The sequence below is a fragment of the Coturnix japonica genome, chromosome 3 (assembly GCF_001577835.2).
Source record: "Coturnix japonica isolate 7356 chromosome 3, Coturnix japonica 2.1, whole genome shotgun sequence".
Taxonomy (NCBI): Eukaryota; Metazoa; Chordata; class Aves; order Galliformes; family Phasianidae; genus Coturnix; species Coturnix japonica.
In genome coordinates this window covers 49,944,302-49,968,348 of record NC_029518.1, presented here as the reverse complement: position 1 = coordinate 49,968,348, position 24,047 = coordinate 49,944,302, and the positions used below count along the sequence as shown (strand labels likewise).

At 39.8% G+C, this 24,047-nt stretch overlaps 1 protein-coding gene across 2 annotated transcripts; it reads right to left on the bottom strand.

The window, feature by feature from the left end:
• Nucleotides 1-14,603: 14,603 nt before the first annotated feature.
• MTFR2 (mitochondrial fission regulator 2) lies at nt 14,604-21,430 on the bottom strand. Of its 2 annotated transcripts, XM_015858368.2 has the most exons (8): nt 21,279-21,430; nt 20,981-21,106; nt 20,509-20,613; nt 20,170-20,294; nt 18,669-18,886; nt 17,491-17,788; nt 15,751-15,937; nt 14,604-15,520 (listed from the first exon to the last, which is right to left on the bottom strand). In XM_015858368.2, exons 1-8 carry the CDS (start codon nt 21,339-21,341, stop codon nt 15,422-15,424), a joined length of 1,221 nt encoding a protein of 406 aa, XP_015713854.1. In that variant the 5' UTR covers nt 21,342-21,430; the 3' UTR covers nt 14,604-15,421. The 2 variants fall into 2 exon arrangements, with proteins under 2 accessions (XP_015713854.1, XP_015713855.1); XM_015858369.2 differs by lacking the exon at nt 20,981-21,106 and having other exon boundaries at nt 14,701-15,520.
• Between the last annotated feature and the right edge of the window lie 2,617 nt (nt 21,431-24,047).

The window sequence follows — 24,047 nt, the reverse complement described above, 5'->3', positions numbered from 1 at the left end:
CTACAACAAGAGAATGAGAGGGCTGGGACTGTTCAGCCTGGAGGAGGCTTGGGGGAGATCTGATTAGTGTGTATAAACATCTGAAGGGAGGATACAAAGAGACAGGCTGGTCAGAGGTGCCCAGTGACAGGACAAGAAGCAATGGACACAAACTGAAACACAGGAGGTTCCCTCTGAATATCAGGAAGCATTTCTGTGCTGTACAGGCAATGGAGCACTGGCACAGGTTGCCCAGAGAGGCTGTGGAGTCTCCTCCTTGGGATATTCAGAAGCCACCTTAGTGCTGAGCACCCTGCTCTGGATGCCCCTGCTTGAGCAAAGGTCGGCACCAAATGGACCCACAGGTCTCTTCTAACCTCAATCATTTCTTGATTCCTTGATACAATTTCCTGTATCTATTATGTTTTAAGAGCACTGGTTAATTTTAGACTCATTTCCCATTTGTGAACCATGTTATGTATTTTATAATCAACATGACAGAGGCTTATGAAGTGTAATTCAAAGTATCAGTATCAATGACCTCCAGTGGTAAATAGTTTTAAGTGGAAAAAATATCTGTCACTGCAGATGGACATTTGCCAATGCAGGGACACTACACAAACACAGCAAAAACTGCCTGTACCTCAGAGATTTCAGTAACAGCACTCATGCAGTTTGTGCAGAGGATATGCTACGACAGAATTGAACGTACAAGCTCGAAATAAGGTTTCAGTGTTATTTAACCAGTATTTTACATTCCCTTTCTCAAAAGATATAACAAAAATTTTAAAATTAAATTACATTTTAAGAAGCGTTTCCATACATCCTCTGAATGCAAGCTGGAGTCCAAGAAGAAACTCTTAGAGATCTATCCTAAATAGGGATAGGGGTGCGATTGTTCTTCCAGAAGTTTTACACTGTCAGTACTGAAAAACCACTCACACTATCACAATAAATATTAGTATTGTTATTTATAACAACAGCCAAGCCTATACAGGCACTCTGTACAGATGCTGATATTTAATCGATAAGTACAAATAATTTAGCATGAATGAACCCCTGACCTTGGCAGCAAAAGAAAAATAATAAGGCTTTTTTCCTTCTGGCCTAGCCAAAGCACTAACTGCAGTTTAAAGCTCAGATGCAGAATCTGAGAAATAAAGCTATTAATTAAGAAAAGTACATGGCAAATACTGCTCCCCAAAGGGCAGGAAGAAGCTGCCCCTCCAACATCTAATACAATCTAACCCGCTCTAAATCAACATAAGCGTAGTTCTAAAATACACAAGTTTTAGCCTCAAGAGAAGCTTATGCTGCTCCTGCTCCTACACCTCTTGGTCTTTCATCAGTCTAGCATGTATTAGAGTCTAAAACAGTTATTTAGGAACAGTCAGACAGAAAAAGAGCCACAGCATAGAAAGGAAAGGTTTTATATCACTTTCCTGTATCCTGGGCTGGTTTGAGTCTCAGGAGGAGTTCTACTAAACTTCACACAACAGCTCCATTCACAAAAACTACTTCTTGTTACATACAGTATCCCTTGCTAAAAGCTCCCTTCAGTGTCCAGACAGCCTGTAAGGATAGACAGCAGCAGATATAGTTGCTTTACAAAGAAGGTTAATAGCCACAATCCAGTAATAAAGGAATTGCTTACCACTCTCTGAGGATCAGGGCTCACTAGACACTCCAAAGGAGGCAGTCCCCAAGTAAAGACCCTTTCCTCATGGCTGCCAGCCTTTAAATGAGGTTAATTCTGACCTTCTGGTCATGCAGAATTGCTTCCACCTGTGCTACAAGGGCTGCTAATGCCCCTTCACCAGGCACTCAATCACTGTTTCAGGCTGTGACCTAATGGTTCCCATACACAGTGCCTTGCAGGCCTAAAGACAAAGAACTCAGTACTGCAAGAGCAGATAAAGCTCACGCCAGATAATTTTATGGGAATACAGAGAAAAGTGATAAATACTGTACCTTACAGAGTTTAATATATACTGTGCTATGTCAGGAAGTGGACCCGGGTGTCATAAGAAAACACAACTAAAACGGAGGATCAGTATTCATATCAACAGGGCTAAAGAGGAATTATGCTGTTACCTCCACCGATCCTACTGCCCAGAAATAAATTCTGTGCTGTCATTTTCATACCAACTGATGTCTACAGAAACTGCAAGTGCAAAGCGGGAAGTGCAAAGAGTGGCGAAAAGCTATCTGAGTCATGAAAAACCTCGAGAAAGGGGGAAGAGGGAAAAAAAGAAAGCAACCAAAACAGACTGGCTTCCTTAGTACTGCCTATTTAAGAAATTAAAAGATAAATAATAGAGTAGTCACACTGGAGGCTTCTGTTTTCCCAAATGTAAACATAAAAAGAAAGGGAAGAACAAAGCAAAGCAATACATTTGGAAGTCGCTGCTACAAGGAAATGTTTAAATTTGGCCACGTGGTTAAGGGTTAAAGTGGGATGAACATGTATATAAATAAAAAGAAAATCCATGAGTAAACACAAGTATTACTAAAATGATGACATTTGGAGAAACTGTACCTTGAGATCTCAGTCAACCTTTAGAATGAAGCTTTCATGACCTATTCACACAGGTCAGCAACTGCTACATTCCAAATACAGAGCTTTTATTTGTATATGCAAAGGATTCCTATGACGTTAGCTCATGCATAAGAATCTGCATGAAGAAAAACATAGCTACAAAAATCTAAGTAAATCTAGAGATGCGGCTACATGTTTTTGATGCCTGGCACAATTCATTTAAGAGGACCTGCCAGCATCTGAAGGCAAACTCAGGGCTAATCACTTTGGGCAATCAAAAACCAAAGAAAATAGGAAATACAACCACATACCATTGATTCGTGGTCAGATTCCGCAAGATATATCATTCCTTTCCCTAATACCACTTTTTTGCATCTTTCATGTTTTACAATGGATAACTGTATTCCAATATTTCAGTCTTAAAAGAGGTAGGAAAAAAGATACTGGTATCATCTACTGAAAGATCAGAAACCAAGTAGAATTACTTTCTTTAAAATGTGTTGATCTCTGTGATGAGTCAGCCACTGTGTCAGATGGGTACTTACTTCAGCTACTCAAAATTGCTTATACAATATCAAAACAGATGCTGTATTCCTTAGATGCCTAAAAGCGTATACAAAAGTTTTAACACAGTAAATACACTCCCTATATTTACACTCCTTGTAGCTACAAAGACAATACACATACAAATTATGCCACTGGAAGGCATTACCACTGGATTGAAGCAAAGAGACCGGAAGAAGTTGTGTGGTCCTCCTTCTGTACTCAACACTCCAACTTCCTCTGTGCTCCCTCTATCAGCAGCCTAGTCTGGAACTGACTAAAACTTACTACCAAGCCCCCATTTTAACATTCTCTTGTACCTCGTGTACACCTAATGACAGTCAGCTTCTCAAAGACACCAAATAGCCACAAACAAGACAAAAATTATTTACTTCCAGAAAGTATTTATTATGTTCCAAACCTTATGCTAAGTTATTTAAAAAGCTGAGTAACTTTCCCCCACGTGCTCCAGATGAGGGAGGGAGATCTTCCTTCTCTGAAATGCCCCAAACCGAGCCCAGTTTGGCTCAGAAGAGAGGAAGGTCAGAGAGCACAGAGTGTATTTCCTGTCAGAGCCATAGCAAGAAGCTCACAGCTCAGGCAAGGAACACAGCGAGTACTAAAGCACTTGTGATGCTTTTGCTGTCACGTAGACATGAGAGGGGTCACTGTAACTCAGAAAGATGCTGAATTACCTGGAACCAAGGACTTGCATGCAAGGGCACAACAGGCAGAAGCAGAGATCCTTTCAACTCCTTTCTACCTTCTTTGATCATCATTCCTGACATTTCCCTAGTTAAAAGCACAGTGGTTTTATTCTAATAAAACCCAGCTTTCTGATCTCAAGAGAACAGTTCTGCTGATGTTCAGGTCAGCCTCAATTCCTCTCACGTTTTATTAAGTACTTTTCACAACAGTATGAAACCTACTTTTTTTTTTAAAGTGATTATCACATATATGTCAGCATATGGGAAACTGTTGACCACAGCCTGAGTGTCTGATTAACCACCTGAGGCAAGCGATGAGTCAGCTGCAGGAGCACAGGTGAAGGTAATTCAGCTGTGATACCAGAAGGGTGGAGCTTAGCTCCACCTCTCCTAGATCCCATTTACGGGCTGACCAACACTAAGGTAGGATTTCTTTCCAGAGATTGCTCCTGTGTGGAGTTTTACAGTAAGTTTCAACATTGGTGAGCAGCTATCTTTACAGTGAGCCTCTTTCTACTTTATAACCTCTGTTTATCCATTGACTTTATAACTGTACAATTGTAACTATACATGTCAGTTTCTCAGATTTATGAGTTAGCAGTTTAAAATATTAGCGTTAATGTTTGCTTAGGAAGGAGTACAGGAAATGAGTTTGAACTTCAGCTTTCTTTGCAAAATCCTGTCTCAGCCTGAGACCTAAACACATCACAATGAAACCTTGCATTACCAATAGTCTTCCTTTCTGAGCAGTTCCACTACTTCAGCATAAATATTTGCAGAACCTGGGCTTAGAAAATACAGCATGTTTACAAAATCACCTGGCATTTTTTACTATGGTAGTTTGGTGGTTATTGTAGTAGGTGAAATGCCAGCTAAAGATAGAATTAATCTATATGCACTTTGGAGTGCTCCAGTTCTAGAGCAGAACCCCACAAGAGTTGCAAATAATACTGCTCCTACCACAAGCCTTCAGGAGATATATAATTTAATAATGTATTCGTGTTACTTCACAGTTCAAGGAAAAAATCCACCACAGTTCCTGTAGAGAATGAGATTAGAAAGGAGAACAGTTAGTCTAATGATAAAGTATAGTTAAATCTTCTTGAGTTTTGTAGGGGGAAAAAAAGTGAACTGATGAGCTACAAGTACCTTTAAAAACTTACATCTTACTGTTTTTGTTTGGGGAAGTTTGCCACTTCATCAGTCCAACCACATTTCTTTCTTTCCAATACCTCAGTATCATTAATTTAGAGGGGGAACTTGCATCACCACTCTTGAGTTACTTGCCAGCTTAAAGATTTGCCAGTGGGAGTTACACTGCTTGCAGGGACATATTATATAACAATGCAGATGTCATATTTCACCTGGCATAGCACAGCTACAAACTTGACTTTTGCCAACATCTAAGAATATGGACTTTTCCTAAAGCCCTGAAAGTCAGCAGAGGTGCTGACAAAGCAACACGGGCTCCTCCCTCTGAAAGTACTTCCAAAATGCAAAAGATATAGCCACTTTTTCTAAAAGCTGGGCTATTAGATAGCCTGTGATAAATACGTTAGAAAATAAACATACACCACCTTCTGCAGAGAACCCTTGGAGTAAGAAACTCCAAATTAAATGGAAAAGAAAAGGCATAATTGTCAGAAGTGACTCAACCAAGAAAAGCCTCTTAGAAAGTTTGCCTGACAGATTCATATGTCTAAGTCCTAAGCTTTAAAATGTACTAGGTCTTGGTCACCCAGAAGTCACAGGGTTATTTGGTACTGGCTTGTTTTTTGGCAGGGAATACTGTTTATTTTTCACTCTGTAGTGGGTTCAGTATAAAACTAGTTTTGGGCACTGAAAAGAACAAATAACAAAAAGTCATCACTTCCCATTGTGGATGTCATACTCACTGTTGAGATGAACCCTCACTTAAACTACTCTGATTTTCACTTCCTGCTGCTGGTTAGTAATGCGTTTCTTTCTGTCAGAAAAGAGGCCTCTGCACCTTTTTGCTTGTTGTGTTAAATTTCTCTTCATGCAGTCACTGTCATACCAGGTCACCGTGAACAGAAACTGTATTCTCAAGCTGCAGTACCACAAACTGTTAATCTGAACAATTTGAACAGCTTTACACTTGGCTGTACTAGAACATGCTCTGCTTCTGAAGACCTAACTTACTACAACACTTTAATAATGGCTTGGTGTCATTGTTCCCATCCTCATGAGTGATCACAATGTAATTTCTTTTGTTATCCACAATTTTTACCCATTGTTTTATTACTGAAGTTTTGGAACTGCATTAACTCCAAACAATTCCCCACAACCCTTGTGGGAACATTTCATTTCAGTGATTACTATTATCTGACACTTAGTCAGTTCTATATCCATTTAACATATATTCTAGGGATAATGTGAATGCTGTATTTTAATTAACAATACACTATTATGTGAAAGCTATTTTTGTCAAAGATTATTTAAAAGATCTATTTCTAATAGAGCCATGTGTGGTTTCTCCAGTTACCTACGTATTTCCAAGGCTGTAATAGGATCCCACCACACACATCCGACCTTTTTGCCTAGAACTGGCACATGCTACCTGACCTATAGTTTGCCTGGTTTACTCTTCTTTTCTTAAGAAGACCAAGATGCCACAATAGTTTTCCAAGACTTATTCAAACTGAACATACAAGGCCAGAAGCCTCCTTCTTTCTTTAGGAACTGCAGATTCAAACTCCTTAATCATTCTCCCCTTGAAGTGTATTTTTTTCAGCATAGTAAGCAGGGTTTCTCTTATTCAGAGACGAATGACTTCAGAAGTAAGGAGTGTTTTTTTTTGGAGTAATACTTTCTACTTTTTCTAAGATCCACACAATTCACGAAACTTTGATTCTTACCAATCAACAAGATAAACAGCAACTTCCAAATTAAAGAACAAGTGATCATTACCACACGCTATATTCATGACCTTCAATTCACACCAGGTTAACTCTTCATGATTTTTATGCTCAGTCAAGTTCTGGCCATGTACCATTGGATCTTAGTTGTAAGGGAGGTATGCTGGAGAATGATGAAAGACTTGGTCCAATGATCAAGATGCGATCTCCTTCCCCTATGGTTTTTTTTTTAGTGCAAGAGAAGGTGGCTTACAGGGAAGAAAAAGAGGGAGCGAGGGAAAGAAGGAACAAGAGCAAACACTTTTTGTAAGAGGAATCTGGTCCTGGCTACAGAAACAAGCTTTTGCTGTTTCCCCGGGCAACTATTGGCTCAGGGTATTGTTAGCATCCTAGCAACAGCTCCAGAAGCTCACAAAGGATGTAGCAGGATCTCCCTTGCTTATCTTGCCACACATTCATCTTTCCTTCTTTTATCTGTGACTTTGAAATCAGAAACTCAACATTAGAGAACTGTGATGTTACTGACAAACTAGATTACAGAGCATCAGATTTTGTAGAGATCAGTTTCATAGAATTGCTCAGGCTGGAAAAGATCTTAAAAATCATTGAGTCCAACTGCAGCTTAACCATACTACCCTAACAACCCTCTGCTAAATCATATCCCTGAGCACCACATCCAAACAGTTTTTAAATACATCCGGGGATGGTGACTCTACCGTCTCCCTGGGGAGCCTATTCCAGTGCTTAATAACCCTTTCTGTAAAGAAGTGTTTCCTGATAGCCAACCTAAACTTAGCCTGGCACAACTTGAGGCGATTTCCCCGTCCTGTCACCAGTGAGAAGAGACCAACCCCACTCTCACTGTAAGCACCTTTCAGGTATTGGAAGAGAGCAGTAAGGTCTCCCCAAGGAGACCATAACAATTCCAATAAGATTTCACTAGCAGCCTCATTGTTCTAACAAACAAAAGCAAGGTACAGTCTTCAAATCTTAAAAATGTCTACACTGCTACTTGGAAATAACAAAGGCACTGAAGATTTCCAGTAAATTTTAGGAAACAAACAACAAAAAAGGATACTTGTAGAAATACAGCAACCGGAATCCTAATATTATCCATATAAACCTAGGCAGTGCATGCAAGAGGAAAGAATGACATAAGAAGCAAAGACAGCCAGCTCAAAAACATGTGAAAGGTTAAAAGGGCAGATAAAGCCCACATTTTACCTGAGTCAAATCAAAGTAAAACTCAAATGAGGTATTTTGATTATTACAAAACAGTGACTTTCCGATTATTTTCCCACCATACATGCTGGTGTGGCAGCTTCTAACTTAACAAAATGACGAGAATACTGAGCATGACCTCTATTCAGGAACACTTTCTTACAAGCAAGGAAAGAGCATAACAAAACAGCCTAACTTATCAAGTCTGCCTCAGCAGATGACAGTCTAATATGGCATATAATACAATCAGTAGAAATAGAGTAATGGAAAAAAGCTGACCAAAATACCATCTGGACAAATAAGTAACACGCAGTGAATGCTCATGCATAATAAAAGCATTCTGAAGGACAAAGTAAAACTCACCAGCTGGAGCACAGAGCACCAACCTGCATGATGATTGTTTGGGAAATAACCAAAACTTCTACAGCTCTCACTACCTGCAAACAAAACAAAAACAGACAAACAGAAACCAAGACAAATACTCACAGGTTATGAACTCTAAGATCACAATGCATCAAATAAATGCAAGACAACATCAAAATATGAAGACATTAAAACTATGCTCTCTTTAACTTCCTTTCTACTCCCTTTTAGCAGCAGCTGTTGCTCACTAGCTCTCTCTACATTACAGCACACGATTCTAACTGAAAAACAAGGCAGGAACACCTTTGCTTCGAAGTGGCAGCCAAGCCAAAAGCTGTTCCTTGTTCCTTGAGTTCTGTGTTCTACAGATTCAGAAAAAGAGTGGATCTAAGCTTGTTCAAGTTGCTACTTACATGTGAAGAGCAAAGGATGTGCAGCAGAGCATCATTTTTATAATCTGAAAGAAAAAATATGATTATTTTAAATGCCACATGGTCCCTTTGGTATTTAATTGCTAACTGAAGCGACATATTTTCACTAGTATAATCTGATATTTACAAAATCCATACAATTCAATAGCAACACTCATTATATGAGTACTGCATCACAAACAGGATTTTTTTTTCCAGTAGTAGATTTAAATGGGACATGAGAGGATGTTTACTCAGGAAAGGCCTTCATTAACTCATGTAAAATCTTCTGCCTGTTCTCCTGGATGTTCAACATTTAAGCAACCAAAGCAGCAGGTTTGTTTTGTGGGTGAGTGCATAAATCAGCCTGAAGTTAACTTCTCATTAGTCAGATTACACGTAAATATAGTTCGCCATAGCACTAGTAAAGGTAGAGGCATTTAGCTCTACCAGTTAATGAGTACCACAAAGAGATAAAAATGTAGAGATTACAAGTTTGCTGTTAGACATACCACTTGCAAAGCAAAACTAAAGATTTGTAACACAGATCTGGTGTAACACTGCTCTCTTGTGGTTAAGTCCATGCAGTTCAGCCATAGAACACATCATTTTCATCAGCTATTCTCAATAACTCCAACAGTATTTTTTGTAAGATATTTGTAACTGGTTAGAGGTTTACCATAGCCAGCACCAATTCCATCCCTGCACGCTGTGCCACCTATTTGGTGCCTAAAAAGGGCATATTTAGGCTCCTACTTTTGATTCTCTGACCTACTGAAGTTAAATACCTCTATTCATCTTAAACAGGAGGTGAGTGCTTCTGTTCCAATATCAATCGAAAAGAAAGCCTGAACGCTTCTACTCACACATGTACAAAGGCTGTTTCCAAAAGTAATGTCTCCTATTCTATTACGTTGGCCCATGACATCAGAAGCAGATGGTGGTGGTATGGCAGTAGAGGCTGAACCTTCCCACCAATATTCCATTACAAGTTGTTGCTGTGTGAGGTGGCAGCAGAGGGCAGTCTGACAGAATGACACCTGGCATGGGAGTTTATGAAGCAAATGTGTATCACTGAATTCCTCCATGTGGAAAAAAATGGCACCCACTGACATCCATTGATGCTTGCTGAATATTTATGGAGACCAAACAGTGGATGTGAGTGGTGTGTTTCAGCAGTGGTGACAGTGACATAAAAGATAAGCCATGTTTTATAGAAGCATGACATACAGGCTCTTGTTCATTGCTGGGAAAAACACATAGCTAGTAGCAGTGACTTTGTTGAAAAATTGAGTTTTGAAGCTGAGAATTTGCTCTATCAAATTGTGTTACTGTGCTCTTTGTTGTAGTTGCCAGGGAAGTAAGTAGGAAGCATTACTTTCAGAACAACCTTTTTAAATAAAAACTGCTTAAATAAACTGCACTTAGAGCCCTCTTCAGCATTTCAGGCAAATAGACTGAATAAAAAAAGGATTACAAACATAGCTGGGAGAAAAGTACCACACTGTTCTTTCAACAAGCAAAACAAATCAAAATCCCACTGCAGGAGGAAAGATCCTGCTGACATAATCATAGGGAAAAATAATGAATATCAAAAGAATGGTCTTTTGAGTATTACAATTAGTTGCTAGAACTACTTCTACAGTGCAATTTAAAGAGGTTCCTGGAATGTACTGATGATGACTACCTCTTCCAAGTAGTACAGGAACTTAAGAAAAGGTCCTATGCTGGAGCTTGTCTTCACCAGCAAGAAGGCACTGTTGAGTAATGTGAAGCTCAAGGGCAACTTTGGCTACAGTGACCACAAAATGATGTAGTTCAACATCCTTAGGGTGTCAAAGGATGTGTGCAGCAAGCTTATTACTCTGGTCTTCAAGAGAGCAGAATTCAAACTTTTCAAGGAACTGCATGGCAGAGCAACATGGGATAAAGCACTGGAGGGAAGAGAGGCCTAAGAAAGCTCATCAGTATTCAAGGACCATCTCCTTCAAGCCCAGAATCAGTGCAATACCAAGAAAAAAGGAAAACGGGCAAGAATGCCAGGAGGTCTCAGTGGATCAACAAGGAGCTCCTTCCTGGACTTACTTAAACTCAAAGTCTGTAGGGAATGGAAGCAGGAACGGGTTATGTGGGGGGACTACAAAGAAGTTGTCTGAGTAGTCAGAGATCAGCTCAGTAAAGCTCACATAGAATTCTGCCTTTCTCCTCTGCTCCCATGAGATTCTACTTGCATCGACTTCTGGAGCCTAAACACAGGAAGGATACAGAGCTGTTGGAGCAGGTCCAGAGGAGGGCCACAAAGATGATCAGAGGGTCAGGGTGCCTCTCCTATAAGGACAGGCTGAGAGAGCAGGGGGTCTTCAGCCTGGAGAAGGCTCCAGGGGGAACCCTATAGCAGCCTTTCAGTACCTGAAGGGGGCCTACAGGATAGCTGGAGAGGCGCATTTTATAAAAGCATGTAGCAACAGGACGATAGGAAACAGTTTTAAACTGGGAAAGGGTAGATTTAGACTAGATATCAGGAAATGGCCGTAAGTTGTACCAGAGACGTAAGGAAAAACTTTTTTTTTCTCAGAGAGTGGTCAGGCACTGCAATGGAGTTGCTGTCCCTGGTGGTGTTTAAGAGGCATCTGGATGAGGAGCTATGAGATATGGTTTAGTGGCTTGTGGTAGCAATGGTAATGGGAGGACGGTTGGACTAGATGATCCTGTAGGTCCTTTCCAACCTTGTGATTTTAGTGATGCATGCCCATGGATAAATGGGCAAAACAGACCTTGCCAAATATGCAAAGATAAATATAACTCAAATAGATACAAAAATTACATTGCAAAATGGATGAGAAATAGAAATAATTTTTGTTAGTGTCTGGTATTAAAAAGTGAGAAAATACTTCTGAACCACAAGAAGTGGTAAATAATCTGGGCAAAAAATACTGAAACAGACAAAATATTTCCCAACTGGAAAGACAGCTGTCCATTTTAGTCTTTACATGTAACATAAAAATTACAGCAGTTACAGTGGGGTCCTAAACAAAATGGTCCAAGATAAAATTATGGAGCATGACATGCATGCTTACAAACTGCTGAACCATTTACAAACACCAAGAGAGGAAAAGGCTTTTCAAGAACCCTTCTAGACTATGCCTTTCACATTCATCAGTCAAACTGATAGAAAGAGAACTGGAATTATTTACAGAGATCCAAGCATTTACCTATCTTTTTTTCTTTTGTTATAATGTATTTTATCTCCTGAAGATCAACATTCTTTTGTAACAAGCCTTACTTTAGAAACAGAAAAACTTGAGGAGACAGTGACCAGTAGAGATGGTCTGACTGTGATAATGTAGGAAGAAATGCTGAGATGACAGGAGGTATTCAATCGTCTGAGTGGAATGTAACTACAGTATGCGCATTCTACACAATATGAGATGATGCTGAACACAAACAGTAGGCAACAAGGGAAAATCATTTAGTACCTTTACTGAAGAAACTACAATGGTTTCACTGCTAAGTTATGCTAACTTATGTTAGTACAGCAAAGGTATAACTGAATAAAAAGTACATACCTTGAGTAAATTTTATCCATTAACAAAGATTTTCATTTCAGTTTTCAAAACAAAAAAGAAGCAAAAGTATAAGCTGTAAAAAAAGAGAAGACAGTATGTCCCATCATCATATCTTCAGAAACATGAATGAGTTTGTTTGTTTAAAGCTCAAAATTACATAAATCAAGAATTTTATTGGACTCAGTGTCCTATTAGTCTTATAAATGTTTTAATTACCATTTGGACTCTACAAAGATGATTACGAAGGTTCACCTTAGGTACTTTGAAAAAATATGATAATTAATGCCTCGACTTCTGCTTCAAAAGCTTCAAGTATTTTCTGTATCTGGTAATAATTCTCCTAAAGAAGGGAAAAGGAATGAGTTGTAGGCTGACACACAAGCAGGAATGTAAGATGGTAGGCATTAACACTGAAAATAAAGATGAAAAACTACAAAACAAGATAAATAAAATACATGTATGTGAAAACCTTCATAGTTTTACAGTCTTGGACCTTGTTAGCTTTCTATTTTAGATTCTTTAAGAGAACCATCAAGCCTTCATGGCTGTATTGAAATCCTAAACATATTTCAGTTTATATCAGTTCTTTTCAAAAACCTTAACACAATTGTCAAGACGTTCCACTGAAGTTAGCCGACTTGGTTTAAAGGGTAGCTTATTCTAATTATGATTTTGTGCAAAGTTACTAATAGGCTATTTTGAATAGTGCTTCTTTTAATAACAAATTCATTTACAAAAGGAATGAGTTTCTTGTAAAATCTCAATATTAAAACAAGTAAAAGAAAGCTTTTCTTCATTAATTTCTCCATTGATATCATTTAAACTATACATAAGACTGTACATAACAGTACACTCTCCATGCCAAACCATATAGTATCATAAATGTGCATGCCTTAGAGAAATCAATATAAACTATTAATACGAAGGACAGTGTTGTTCAGAAGAAGAGCTGTATTTTCTCACTAAGAGTTTTAAAAGTAAAGTTTTACATCTTAAAACAGACCTTTAATTGCAAGTTACTAAATCAAATCATGCCACTAAGCTAGGATAAGAATGCCTTATTTTCATGTGTTCATCTTCTCTGCAAGTGGGGCTAACATTTTCATTTTAGACTGTGACATTCAACATTCTGCAGCTTCTTAGTACTGAAAACTGTCAGTTGTCATTAGATGCTTCACCCAGAGTTCTCAACATATATCACAGTTCCTTGCCTTCTCTAATTCACGGGAACAAGAAACAAAATCTCTTCAAGTGTGAAACTGGTACACAGCTGGAAAGAAAAACACAAAACACAGGGCCTGTGATTTCTCCCCTACCTCCAAGTAAGGAGATCAACTATACAAACTACTCTAGCATTGCAGCAAAATTCACAGTACACTGAGCCAAAACTCAGAAATAGTACCTAGTAGCCTGGAGAGCCAAACAGCTCACTAACATTTGCAGATGCTTCTGAAGTCTGACACTTGGTGGCTGGTTTAAAAGAAATTGTGGAGAAAAGTCTTTTCTAAAACAAGGAGAATCCATTTTCAAATCCAGACTTCCAGCTGGGAACTGCTCTTGACCAGACAAAGTCTGAAGAAAACAGAAGCAGCTCACAGGGTCCAAAACAATATTTCTTCCTAAAGAGAGGAAAAACTGCTGACCACATAATAAAGCAATAGAAAACTGCTATAGCCAGAGCTTCCCAATTAATTCCTCACTAAAGGAATTGCACCTTCACATTTGTCAACTTCAACAGAACAGCCATAAATCCAGACATCCCCTGGATTTATGAATATTGACATAGCAGAAGAGGTAACTTGCTCAGTATCCAAAGTGTGAAGAGGTGAAGCAAAATAAAGCTCTTTAAGCTTTACACATAACAGGATCCACTTGCTCTCATTCTCTTCTGCAGGCACTCATGGATTTCTTTCACTGCTGTTCCCTACTTTATCAGAGCAGCAGACAAAAGACAAGTAGAACTTTGATAGAAGAGGTAAAGTTTACTAAGCAGAGGGCCAAGCTGCTTGTTCTGTTTGGATTTCATAGCAGCTTATGTAGAGAATGCAGCAAATACATATTTTAGAAGCAAACAAAAAAGGGAATGTCTGGCTGTTATGGACTGTGAAAGGAATGAGACAATGTGATAAAGTTCAACAATTAGTAAAAATCAGGAAAAAAAAAACATTTTGAAAACATTATCTAAGAAACAATTAGTTCCATAAGCTCCAATCTTAGTCAAAATATAACTTTTGAAATTGAAACTGAAGTATGGAATTTGAACCGCAAATCCTAACAACTCAGCAGACCAGACTGGGCAGTAACAGGGAATCCAAATGTCACTGTACTCTGTGTAGGTGGGTAGGAAAACAGAAGATGAACAAGGATGTACAATGAATACAGTTCACAATTCAATCGATACAAAGTTTGTCTAATAATCCAGATGCATAAAAATACAGTCAGCTCTTAAGATACAAAAGTCTGCAAGACAGAAATGTCACTACCACGCACATCTACAATACAAAGGAAATTTTATTGCATACACTGAACAGACTTCATACAGAGAAGACAGTGATAGAAATAACACAAGGTTCTTTTATACACAGAAGTTAGGCTACATGTCGGCAAACCCCTCTAAAAAAGTCTCTTTTTTGCGTGTGAAGACAACTCCCTCATATGCCAAGCACTGAACAGCCTGCAGAGTACTTCCAACAAGACAAAGCTTCACAAATAAACATTTCTCCATGGATGCAAAATAAATTGAAATATTATTTGCATATGAAATATGGAGTTGTATTAACAAACTGCAAAGAAATCCTGAGGAAACTATACTACAGTGTTAGCTACCATCATCTTTATAAAGTCAGCTATACATAATACACTCCAAAAGTTTACACTAATTCATTATTTACACTCACGTGCAGAGACAGCACACACCACAGATGCTACACCAATAATTACATTTCTTTCACACATTTACTTCGTTTATTTCCCAGGTTTAAGGCACAATGCCCCATAACAAGCTACTCTTTTTTGTTGTGTGCTTCTCATAAAGCATCAGATTCACAAGTTTGGTTGCTGGGAAACTAAGAAGAAGAGGCAATTTCACATGCCTACAATCCAAACTTCAACAGCAGAGGATAGAGACGTTCTAGAACACACTACAGCAGTTTCACAAAGCAGCAGTGCCACCTACACACAGTACCAAGTTTCATCAGAAGTCTCCCTCCATCAGTTAAATATGAGGTCTCACTTTCCACACTGATACTTGCTTAATGTTGTCAGTTCTTACAAGGCTAGAATTTGCATTTGACTTCAGGCTGCAACGTCCAACCTAGGGAAAACAGGGACAGCATTAGGTAAAATTATAGCCAAGACACCAAATGAGAAGAAGTCTACAATAAAGACAGTAAGTTCTGCACTTCTTTTAACCTGGGAAGAATAAGATAGTAAACTACACACGGTTTCTACACACAAACAACTATTAGTTACCATCAAGCAAATGTCCAGAGTTCAATCATGCTACATTTTTCAAGAATATGAAAAGCTTATAAAAAAACATACCAGTGGGATTTCTGGACTAGAAAACGGGGAGCTATCAAAAGATCTGTTTTCTTTGTCTAGCGAATCATCCTCTTCTTCATACTTATGTGCAAACTTCTGTTTCAGTGCATGAGTTAGTAGAGCAACTGGATCCCAATCTGAGCTTCTCCTTTTTTTCGGTTTAGACACGGGAGTACCTCCAGGTGACCTATAAAGAAAATGTGTTATCATCTGTCCATAACTACATGCTTAGCTATCTAAACTCCTAGGACATGACTTTTATATACTCCCTATCCAATCCTAGGTCACACAAATAACGCTGCTCACATTATTTTCAGCAATTCACCAAATAGGAGTACTAACAGTACACTGAAGAACTCATCATCCAGATTGTTAGCTCAAAAAATGCTGCTCCTTAAAGAAAAGTGGCATTAAATCAATCAAGCATTAAGGTAAAGGATTAAAAGGAAAAAATAAAAGTACAGCTCTTACAGCAGGTCACATTTCAAAGCTATTTTAAAGTATACTAGTGGGAAATGCCCGCTTTGTTGAAAAAGGTTGTGAAATATTTTGATATAAGCTTCAATAAGAAGTACAGAGGAAAAAAAAAAAATTATACAATTTCTCAAATCAACTACATTTAAAGAAAAACACCACCTCAGTTAAGTAAATCTGCATCCAGGTGACAATAAAGTCCCATTTATAAACCACACTTGAACTCACTTCATGCGTTACTCACCACTCCCACCAGGGAAGTGATGGAGACAATGACCCTGGAGGTGCTCAAGAAACATTTAAATGTCATACTGAGGGACATGGGATATGGGAAATATTGCTGATAGGTGGATGGTTGGACTGGAAGACCTTAGAGGTCCAACCTTGGCAACTGTATAATTCAATGATTATCAAACGAAACGTATCAAATTTGGCACAAAGGCTTCTAAGAGATTTTCCATCCAAGCAAGCACCTAAGCATCCAAATATGGAACGTTTACAGTCAGAACTGGGGATGCTGGAAGTATGGCAGTAGAGCTTGAACTTTACTGCCAATATTTTCTTATTCATTAGAGATTCAATTGTTCTTGCATACTTTTTTTTTTAACTCCAGAAGTTCAGAAAAGACATCTGACAACCTTTATCACATCTAGCACTGCAAACCAACACTGACACAAAGACATGTCACAGGCTTTAGTAAGGATTCTTTGTAACCTGTCAACAGTGCTTGAAGTTAAAATAGTAGACCATAAAAAGTATTATAATTCAACTGCATGAATTTATATAGTGCATCTTCAATAAGACACAGAATGTATTTAACAGTTTAAAGATAGACCAGAATATTTTGGTTTAGTTAGTTCCCAGTGTTTCCCAAAAGATAAGTCCGTTCATAGTGAATGTAAAAAGTTTGTTTTCCAAAGGAGTTTCCAGCAACTCTGTAGACAACTTTGTAAGATATTTTCAAGTAGTCTTTGTCTTGAAACAAAAGATACACACACACCAAAGGCTCAGACAACCTGAGATTTCTATACTAACGTAGGACACGTTTTAAAAGATGTGGCATTCAGCATTTTTTAAATTGACCTAAAAGCAGCACCATGAGTATCTTACATTCCAGTCTAAGCACTTAGACATTACAAACTTATGTTTCTCAGTTGTAGCTGCTTGTTAAATGATGTTTCATCTTGGCATTCTCTGCTGCTGCTTTAACTGCTGTGATGACTGCATAGCCTTGGATAACTCAGGTACACATTCAATTCAACCTACCTTTCAGTAGCACGCAACTGAACTTTGTTTAGATCTTTCAAAACATCCATCATGCTGGGAACATTCTTCATCTGGGGATCAGCACTGTCACTTGTAGTTGAAGTACTGTTTCTTGCAGCACGACGTTGTTTTATAAGTTCAATTGCTGAATTACTAGCATCAACACCAGATGGTGCAACAGAAGGAAGTGGGGGAGGAGAAGGAATTGCAAAGTGATTGTGAGAGACAGACAATGGCGTAGAAGTCATGGTTGGCACCGGGTAAGATCCGTCTGGAATGCTGAATGTTCTAAAGGGTTCTGAATGCAGTCATAAAAGAAAATGAGAAATTTTATTTTACATAGTCAGTACTACCTTTGCAACTAACAACATTAAAATTGAGTCATCCTAGATATTGCTTAAGTCCAGATAGGTAGTCCAGGCCCACCCTCTTAAAGCACTTCCTTACACAACTCACGCATCATACTACAGAATAATTATACTTAAAACCAAGAGCAATTTTGGTTTTAAGCACATAGATTAAACATACATGAAATAATAGATCTGAGGCAGTTTTGGCTGCTTCAATTTTCTCAGTTTGTGTCTTTGATCTTTGCACTAGACAAATCAGGAACCTTCAACAGCCACAGTGGAGTTAGTGTACAAAGCAAGTAGGACCTCAGATCATTTAAGGGAAAAATCAGAAGACTGAAGCTCATACTAGAGACTATCTCTGATGCTCCAAAGGTGGTTAGACAGCTACTTGGAGCACCTGTTTATCTTAAATCCTGGACCTGACTTCCTCAGAATGCTTTAACCATTATTTGATAACTTTTCAGAAGCTGTACACAAGTCTAAAGTTAAAATTATTATTTTTTAAACAGTAACTGGTGGTTCGTTACTAGTGTTGCTACCACCAAGTTCCTTCACAAGCATGAAAATTAATATAGACATCACATAGGATCAACTGCATTTCCATTGGCATGCAAGCCATTTAAAGCTGAAATGTGGGGAGGCTAAGAAAAACATTTCTAAACAAACCACAGCAACAACACAACCATCACAAAGCAAATACTACATTCATAAATGTTGTTGGTGTAAGTAATTTCAGGTGAAGAAATTAGACATATTCTGCATCAATCTCAGAGGCATGACAATAAAGAAGACTCCTAAGCCAGGAAAAAAAACAGAAAGGCTTACGTGATGGTATGCTTCCCAATGTCTGTGCTGCAACAATCGTGGCGATCTGAGTACGAAGAAAAGTTAGTTCCTCTTCGAGAGCAGAAATTTTCTGGAGTGCCGCTTGATGAACAAGACTGCCTTTCTGTGAAGTGGTTTTTGAAACACTTGGTATGGAATCTGTTGATGGATGTAAGTCACAATAAGCTGTATTTTTTTCTTTTCTCCATAATTCAGTCCTAGAAAGGAATAAAGACAGTTTAAAAGGTTCAGCCAGCAAAAGAAATCTCAAGACTCCACATCTGTCCAAGCAAGTTATCATCATTCTGCAAGACATAAAATCTGCAAACTGTTTAAGAAAATGTTCAGCTGATCATAACTTAAGAAAAGTTTTAAATCTCCATCAGTTAAATTCCAAATTCACTGAACATTCACTGAAACAAAACCAGACTGCTCTCTTTAAATCCATCACCGTTTTACTTCAAACCACACCTGCAACATTGTTTTCCGCTTTGTGAACACATTGTTTTTCATACTAGGTCAGAGGGAAGAGATCTGCATTACACCTGACCTTGACAAACATCCCACAGAGCCAGGAGGGGAGGAAGAAGAAAGAACAGAAACAACAGAAAAATCAAGTGTCTTGGATCTGAGTTAGATGTTGGCTGGAGAGTTGCAGAGCAAAGTGACCTGGGGTGCTGGTCACAGCATACCCAACACAAGCCAGCAGACAAGAGGGCAAACAACACTTTGGGATGCACTAAACACAGTACAACCAGCCAGTCAAAAGAACTGATTCTCCCTCCATATTTTAGTGGTAGAGCAGCCTCACAGGGAACACTGTGCAGCTCTGGGCTCTGCAATTTAAGCAGGCATATTAAGGTCCTTGAAAGCATTCAGAGGAAGGCAACAAAGCTGAACAGAGGGCAGAAAGAGTTATCCAGTGACGAGAGGGTGAGCACACTGGGTTTGTTAGGACCGCAGAAAAGGAGATTAGGGGTGACCTCACTGATCTTTACAACTTTACAAAGAGGAAAAGTTGAGAGAAAGGTCTTTTCTACCTGGTATCAAGTGATGGAACACATGGCATTCTTCACCAGAGCAAACTTCACACATACAGCACTGTAGCAATTGGATTCAAAGGAGGCATTTAAATATTTTTTCTGCATTTTCTCCTTTATAATGTTTATCAAAACGTTTGTGAACTAAGATAGCAATAAGAAATGCCTTATGTTTTGTCGCAACATGTTTCTCTTAAACTTCTGCCCTCACAAAATACTTCTTGAGTAAAACTATGAGTTAAAAATGCCACTAATTTATCTGATACGCCACTAGGAGAGAAGGCAGTACTCAGCACTAGAGATCTTTCAGATGAAAATATTCTACATGGAAAGAACTTCGGGATAAAACATTTGCAGGCTTGGTTTAACTGGAACCCTGAAAAAGCTTGGAGACAAGAAGAACAGAAGACAAAAGTTTCTACTATTAATCTTTTCTATGCACATATTTTACTTCCACTTACCTAAATCTAGCAAATGCTTGTCCTTCATCACATGCTACCCACAGGACATCAGCAAGTGATGGGGCTACAGGAATTGGAACCACACTTTGTTCATCATGATCCAATGGACTAGGGTGATGAACAAGCTAAGACAAAATACGTGTAGAAAAAATGGATTTAGTACACACTAAAAACTTTGCCTTTAAAGAGAGGTATAAGCATGCTGAGAAGAGTGAGCTTAAGGGATGCAAAGTATCAGTTAAACTTACTAAAAAGACTAAGTGATAGAAAGCTATCACTGCCTATAGGAATTGGAAGATGTAAGCAGTTGAAACTTATGTATAGCCATAAATCGCTTACTTGAAAATAAGGTCTTGGGTAAGGCTCTAAGGAAAGAATCGTCCCAAGTCTACGAACAACACTTCGAGTAGATCCGTATTCCTTTCTTTGGCAAGCAGATACAACCTAAAAATGAGAATACCTTACAACAGAAAGACCAAAATTGAAGCCCTATGTTTTTACATTAAAGGGTGCAACATCCTATGGGATCAAGAGCAAAGCAGTCAGGTTACTGTAACCTTCCCACACTCCTCTCAAACTGAAGGTTCTAGAGGGTTTAGCAGCCTGCTTCCAAAACCACATCTAGCCACAGCCTGTACCCAGCCTGCACTGGAAGCACAAAGGCCATAGAAGAAGGTAGCAGCTGCATAGCATCACTACCAGGATTTTGAGCTACTAAGCAAAAAAAAAAGTGCATTTTTGAGTAACCATCCGCACCCGCATGGATCTCAGGAAACCCACTCAGTAAAGAACCAACACAGGTGTGCCATACCTTGGCCTGGTACCTCCGTAACACCGCACACAGCTGCTGGACACTGGCTCCCGACGAGACCGCTGAATAGAGGCACATTCCGACCGCACGGCCGCCGCCCAGCAGGCGGGTCTCCAGGAAGGCGGCCTGTGTGCGAAGCACCGAATGCAGACAGCGGAACCAGGGAACGGCCCGAGCTCCCAGGCAGCTCCGTACCAACAGAGCAGACCCTACGGGACGCACACCGGTGCCTCCTGCCGGCACACGCCCTTTCCATCCCTCCCCCGAGCAGCGCTCCCCATCCCCGCCCGGCTCTCACCTGCTCGGGCGGCCAGCCCAGGTACTCCAGCAGGCTCCGCACGAGGTGCAGCAGCAGCGCCATGGCGGCACCGCGGGGCGGAGGGGGCCAAGGGCCGGCACCCCGCACGCCCGCAGCCCCGGCGGGCGGCACCTAACAGCGACGGGGGCGGGACGGAATGGAAGCCTCGCCAATGGAGAGCAGGAGCTGCTCGGCACAGCCAACGGAGGGCAGGGGGCGGGCCGCTCCCGCGGGGCGAATCGGGAGGGGGCAGTTTGAATGCCGCCCGCACGATGGTTGGTGCCCGCTGCCGCTATCCATGCACACCGAACGGGAACGGGGAGGAACCGCCTCCAGCAGTAGGAGCCCACTCGGGGGTACGGCCGGCAGGCAGAGAGCCACGTCTGGCTTAGCTTTGGGAGGACGGGGCCCCAAAGGGAGTTATTAACATCCAACGCTATACACCCGTGCGACCAAGGAAACAGGTCTGTAAAGGAAGCTGGAGCGGGTGCAGTAATAGAACACCATACTCATCAACGACAGAAACTCCTTAGGGCAGCAGGACTTGACAGGGTGACAGCTGTTCAGCTGCTAACCGCTATTATGGTATGTGACATCCTTACACACCAGCCGCACCCTTTTGAAACTAATGGGCCGGGCAGAGCACTGCAGTTGAGAAGAGCCTCAAGCACAGTAACACCTATGCCACTCTGAAGCGTCCAATTAGCTACATTTGTCCATTCGTTTTAACTGTAGCTGTAGCTGTTTCCTCACCAGGTGGATGAAACTATGAGTCAAAGAAATAAACTATGTTTCAGGTCTGCACGCAGTTAATCTTTTGAGTTGCTCAATGAACTACAGCAAGATAAGTTCCAAGGAAGGGCATATGATATCACACCAAAAGACAAAACCAGACTGCAAAAAGTCTGTACAATATGCAAAGCCTTATTTTATTCTTAATCTCACTTACCAAGATTTGAGTTGTACTGCCTCATTACTTCAAACCAGACCTTGAGCAACAGCAGAAGAAACATGGGAATTTTTCCTCCAGCTGTGTAGTCACTGTTAGATCTGTTCAGAACTGTGACTCAAAGAGCAGCCTGCACTGTTCTCAATAATATTAGTTTCAAAGTTGTCAAAAAGTTGAGATAAATTGCTACTTACAGGACATCATCTTAATTCATCTTTACAGGTATGTCTCAGTAACAGCACATAAGCGTAAACCTATTCTGCAACACTTGGGTGGAAGGCAACGGCATTGCCTTCTTATGCAGTTACTATTGTGGCTATCACTCGTAACGTGAATTGATCTTGAGACAAAATACAAAGGAAATAGGACTTATAAATTGGTATTTAGAAAACTGTACAACAGTATTTACCTACAGAAAAAGCATTCAGCCACTGCTCCAACAGCTCCTTACCTAAGGAGGGTAAATGACCACAGAGCTGGAAAAAAAAAACAGGTATCTCAAACATAACCACACAATGGAGGCAATCTTAGTTTGACTGCATCATTATCAATAACTGCTTTGGAACTGCAGGTTCCAGCAGGGAACTGGTACTTTGATGACTTGAAGCATTTATTTCTATGCAGTTCTAAAGAGCGCAAATGTGACCTGCTTCATCTACTTACAAAAGGATTGTGTGGAAAGACAGCTTTAATAAATGAGGAGTGATGTGGGGCTTACAAACTGATGCTTCTGGAGGCAAATGAAAGCTATAGACAGAAGATCTACTTCAGCAGATCTGAAAACTTCAACACATATAAACAATTTAAGGTTTTGCAAAAAAAAAAAAAAAAGGTATAGTCTGCCTAAATTTCCTTAAACGTAAGGCAGAAATTATCCTTTAGCACTCACCACTGAAGGGCAAATATTAATCCTATTTCCCTTTCCACACAGATGCTGGCACAGTAGTGCAATCTGAAATCCATTTTCTTCAAATACAGTCAGAACGCTGGTTTTTTGCCTTCTATCATTTAGCATGGGTAGGTCAGATGGTTAACTACTAACAATGCTAGTAGGAGAGCACATATTTAAGACAAATACATTTTCATTTTAACCAAAGCACTTTTTGTTTAAATACTGTAGACTGACTCCTACACTTTAACTCCAGTACTGAAAGGGCTATTTAGAAAAATCAGTGTAAAAGACTAACTCATTTCTCACACCCTCCGCAAACAACTTTTATCATCAAGTTACAACTTCAGACTTATACGCTGGATAAAGTGGAACACTAAGAGTATGTATTCCCAGGGCAGAGAATACTTCATATAATCATTCAGTACAATCCAAGTATTTTAACTGATTCAAATTTTAATGCAACTTGCTCTATATATTTTCAGGGAAATATGTTGGGTTGGTGTTTGCTTTCCCTCCGAGATTTCACTTAAGGCTGTTGATGTGATAGAAGACTCTTGTGGTTTAGTGATTTCTGTTGTCAGTATTCCACATCAGAACATCATGCAGAACAGTGGCAGTTAAAGAGTTCATGTTCTGGTTCCATGTTACTGCCTTTTTGGGCATTTTGGGTTCCTGGAGGGGAGGGGTGGCACCCCCAGAGGACCTGGTACAAAAACAAAGGGGGCAGGGTGGGACTCCAGACCGGACCCCAGCCACTCTCTGCCTCTGGCCATCTCAGCTCGCCATGGAGAAAAGCACGTGCTTCCCTCGCACTGTCGTGGTTTGACTTGTACTTTGGGTACTCTTGTCTCTCTCATTTTGTTTGATTTGGTTACATTTAGTAAATTACCGTTCCTCCTCAGATCGTTGCCATTGTGTTTTCTCTTTG

Coding starts and splice junctions, on each gene's coding strand:
- MTFR2 (XM_015858368.2), bottom strand. CDS start 21,341: ATGGCGCTGCTGCTGCACCTCGTGCGGAGCCTGCTGGAGTACCTGGGC. Junction 21,107..21,278: donor TGGGCTGGCCGCCCGAGCAG/GTGAGAGCCGGG, acceptor CTTCGCACACAG/GCCGCCTTCCTGGAGACCCG. Junction 20,614..20,980: donor TACGGAGGTACCAGGCCAAG/GTATGGCACACC, acceptor TCTCATTTTTAG/GTTGTATCTGCTTGCCAAAG.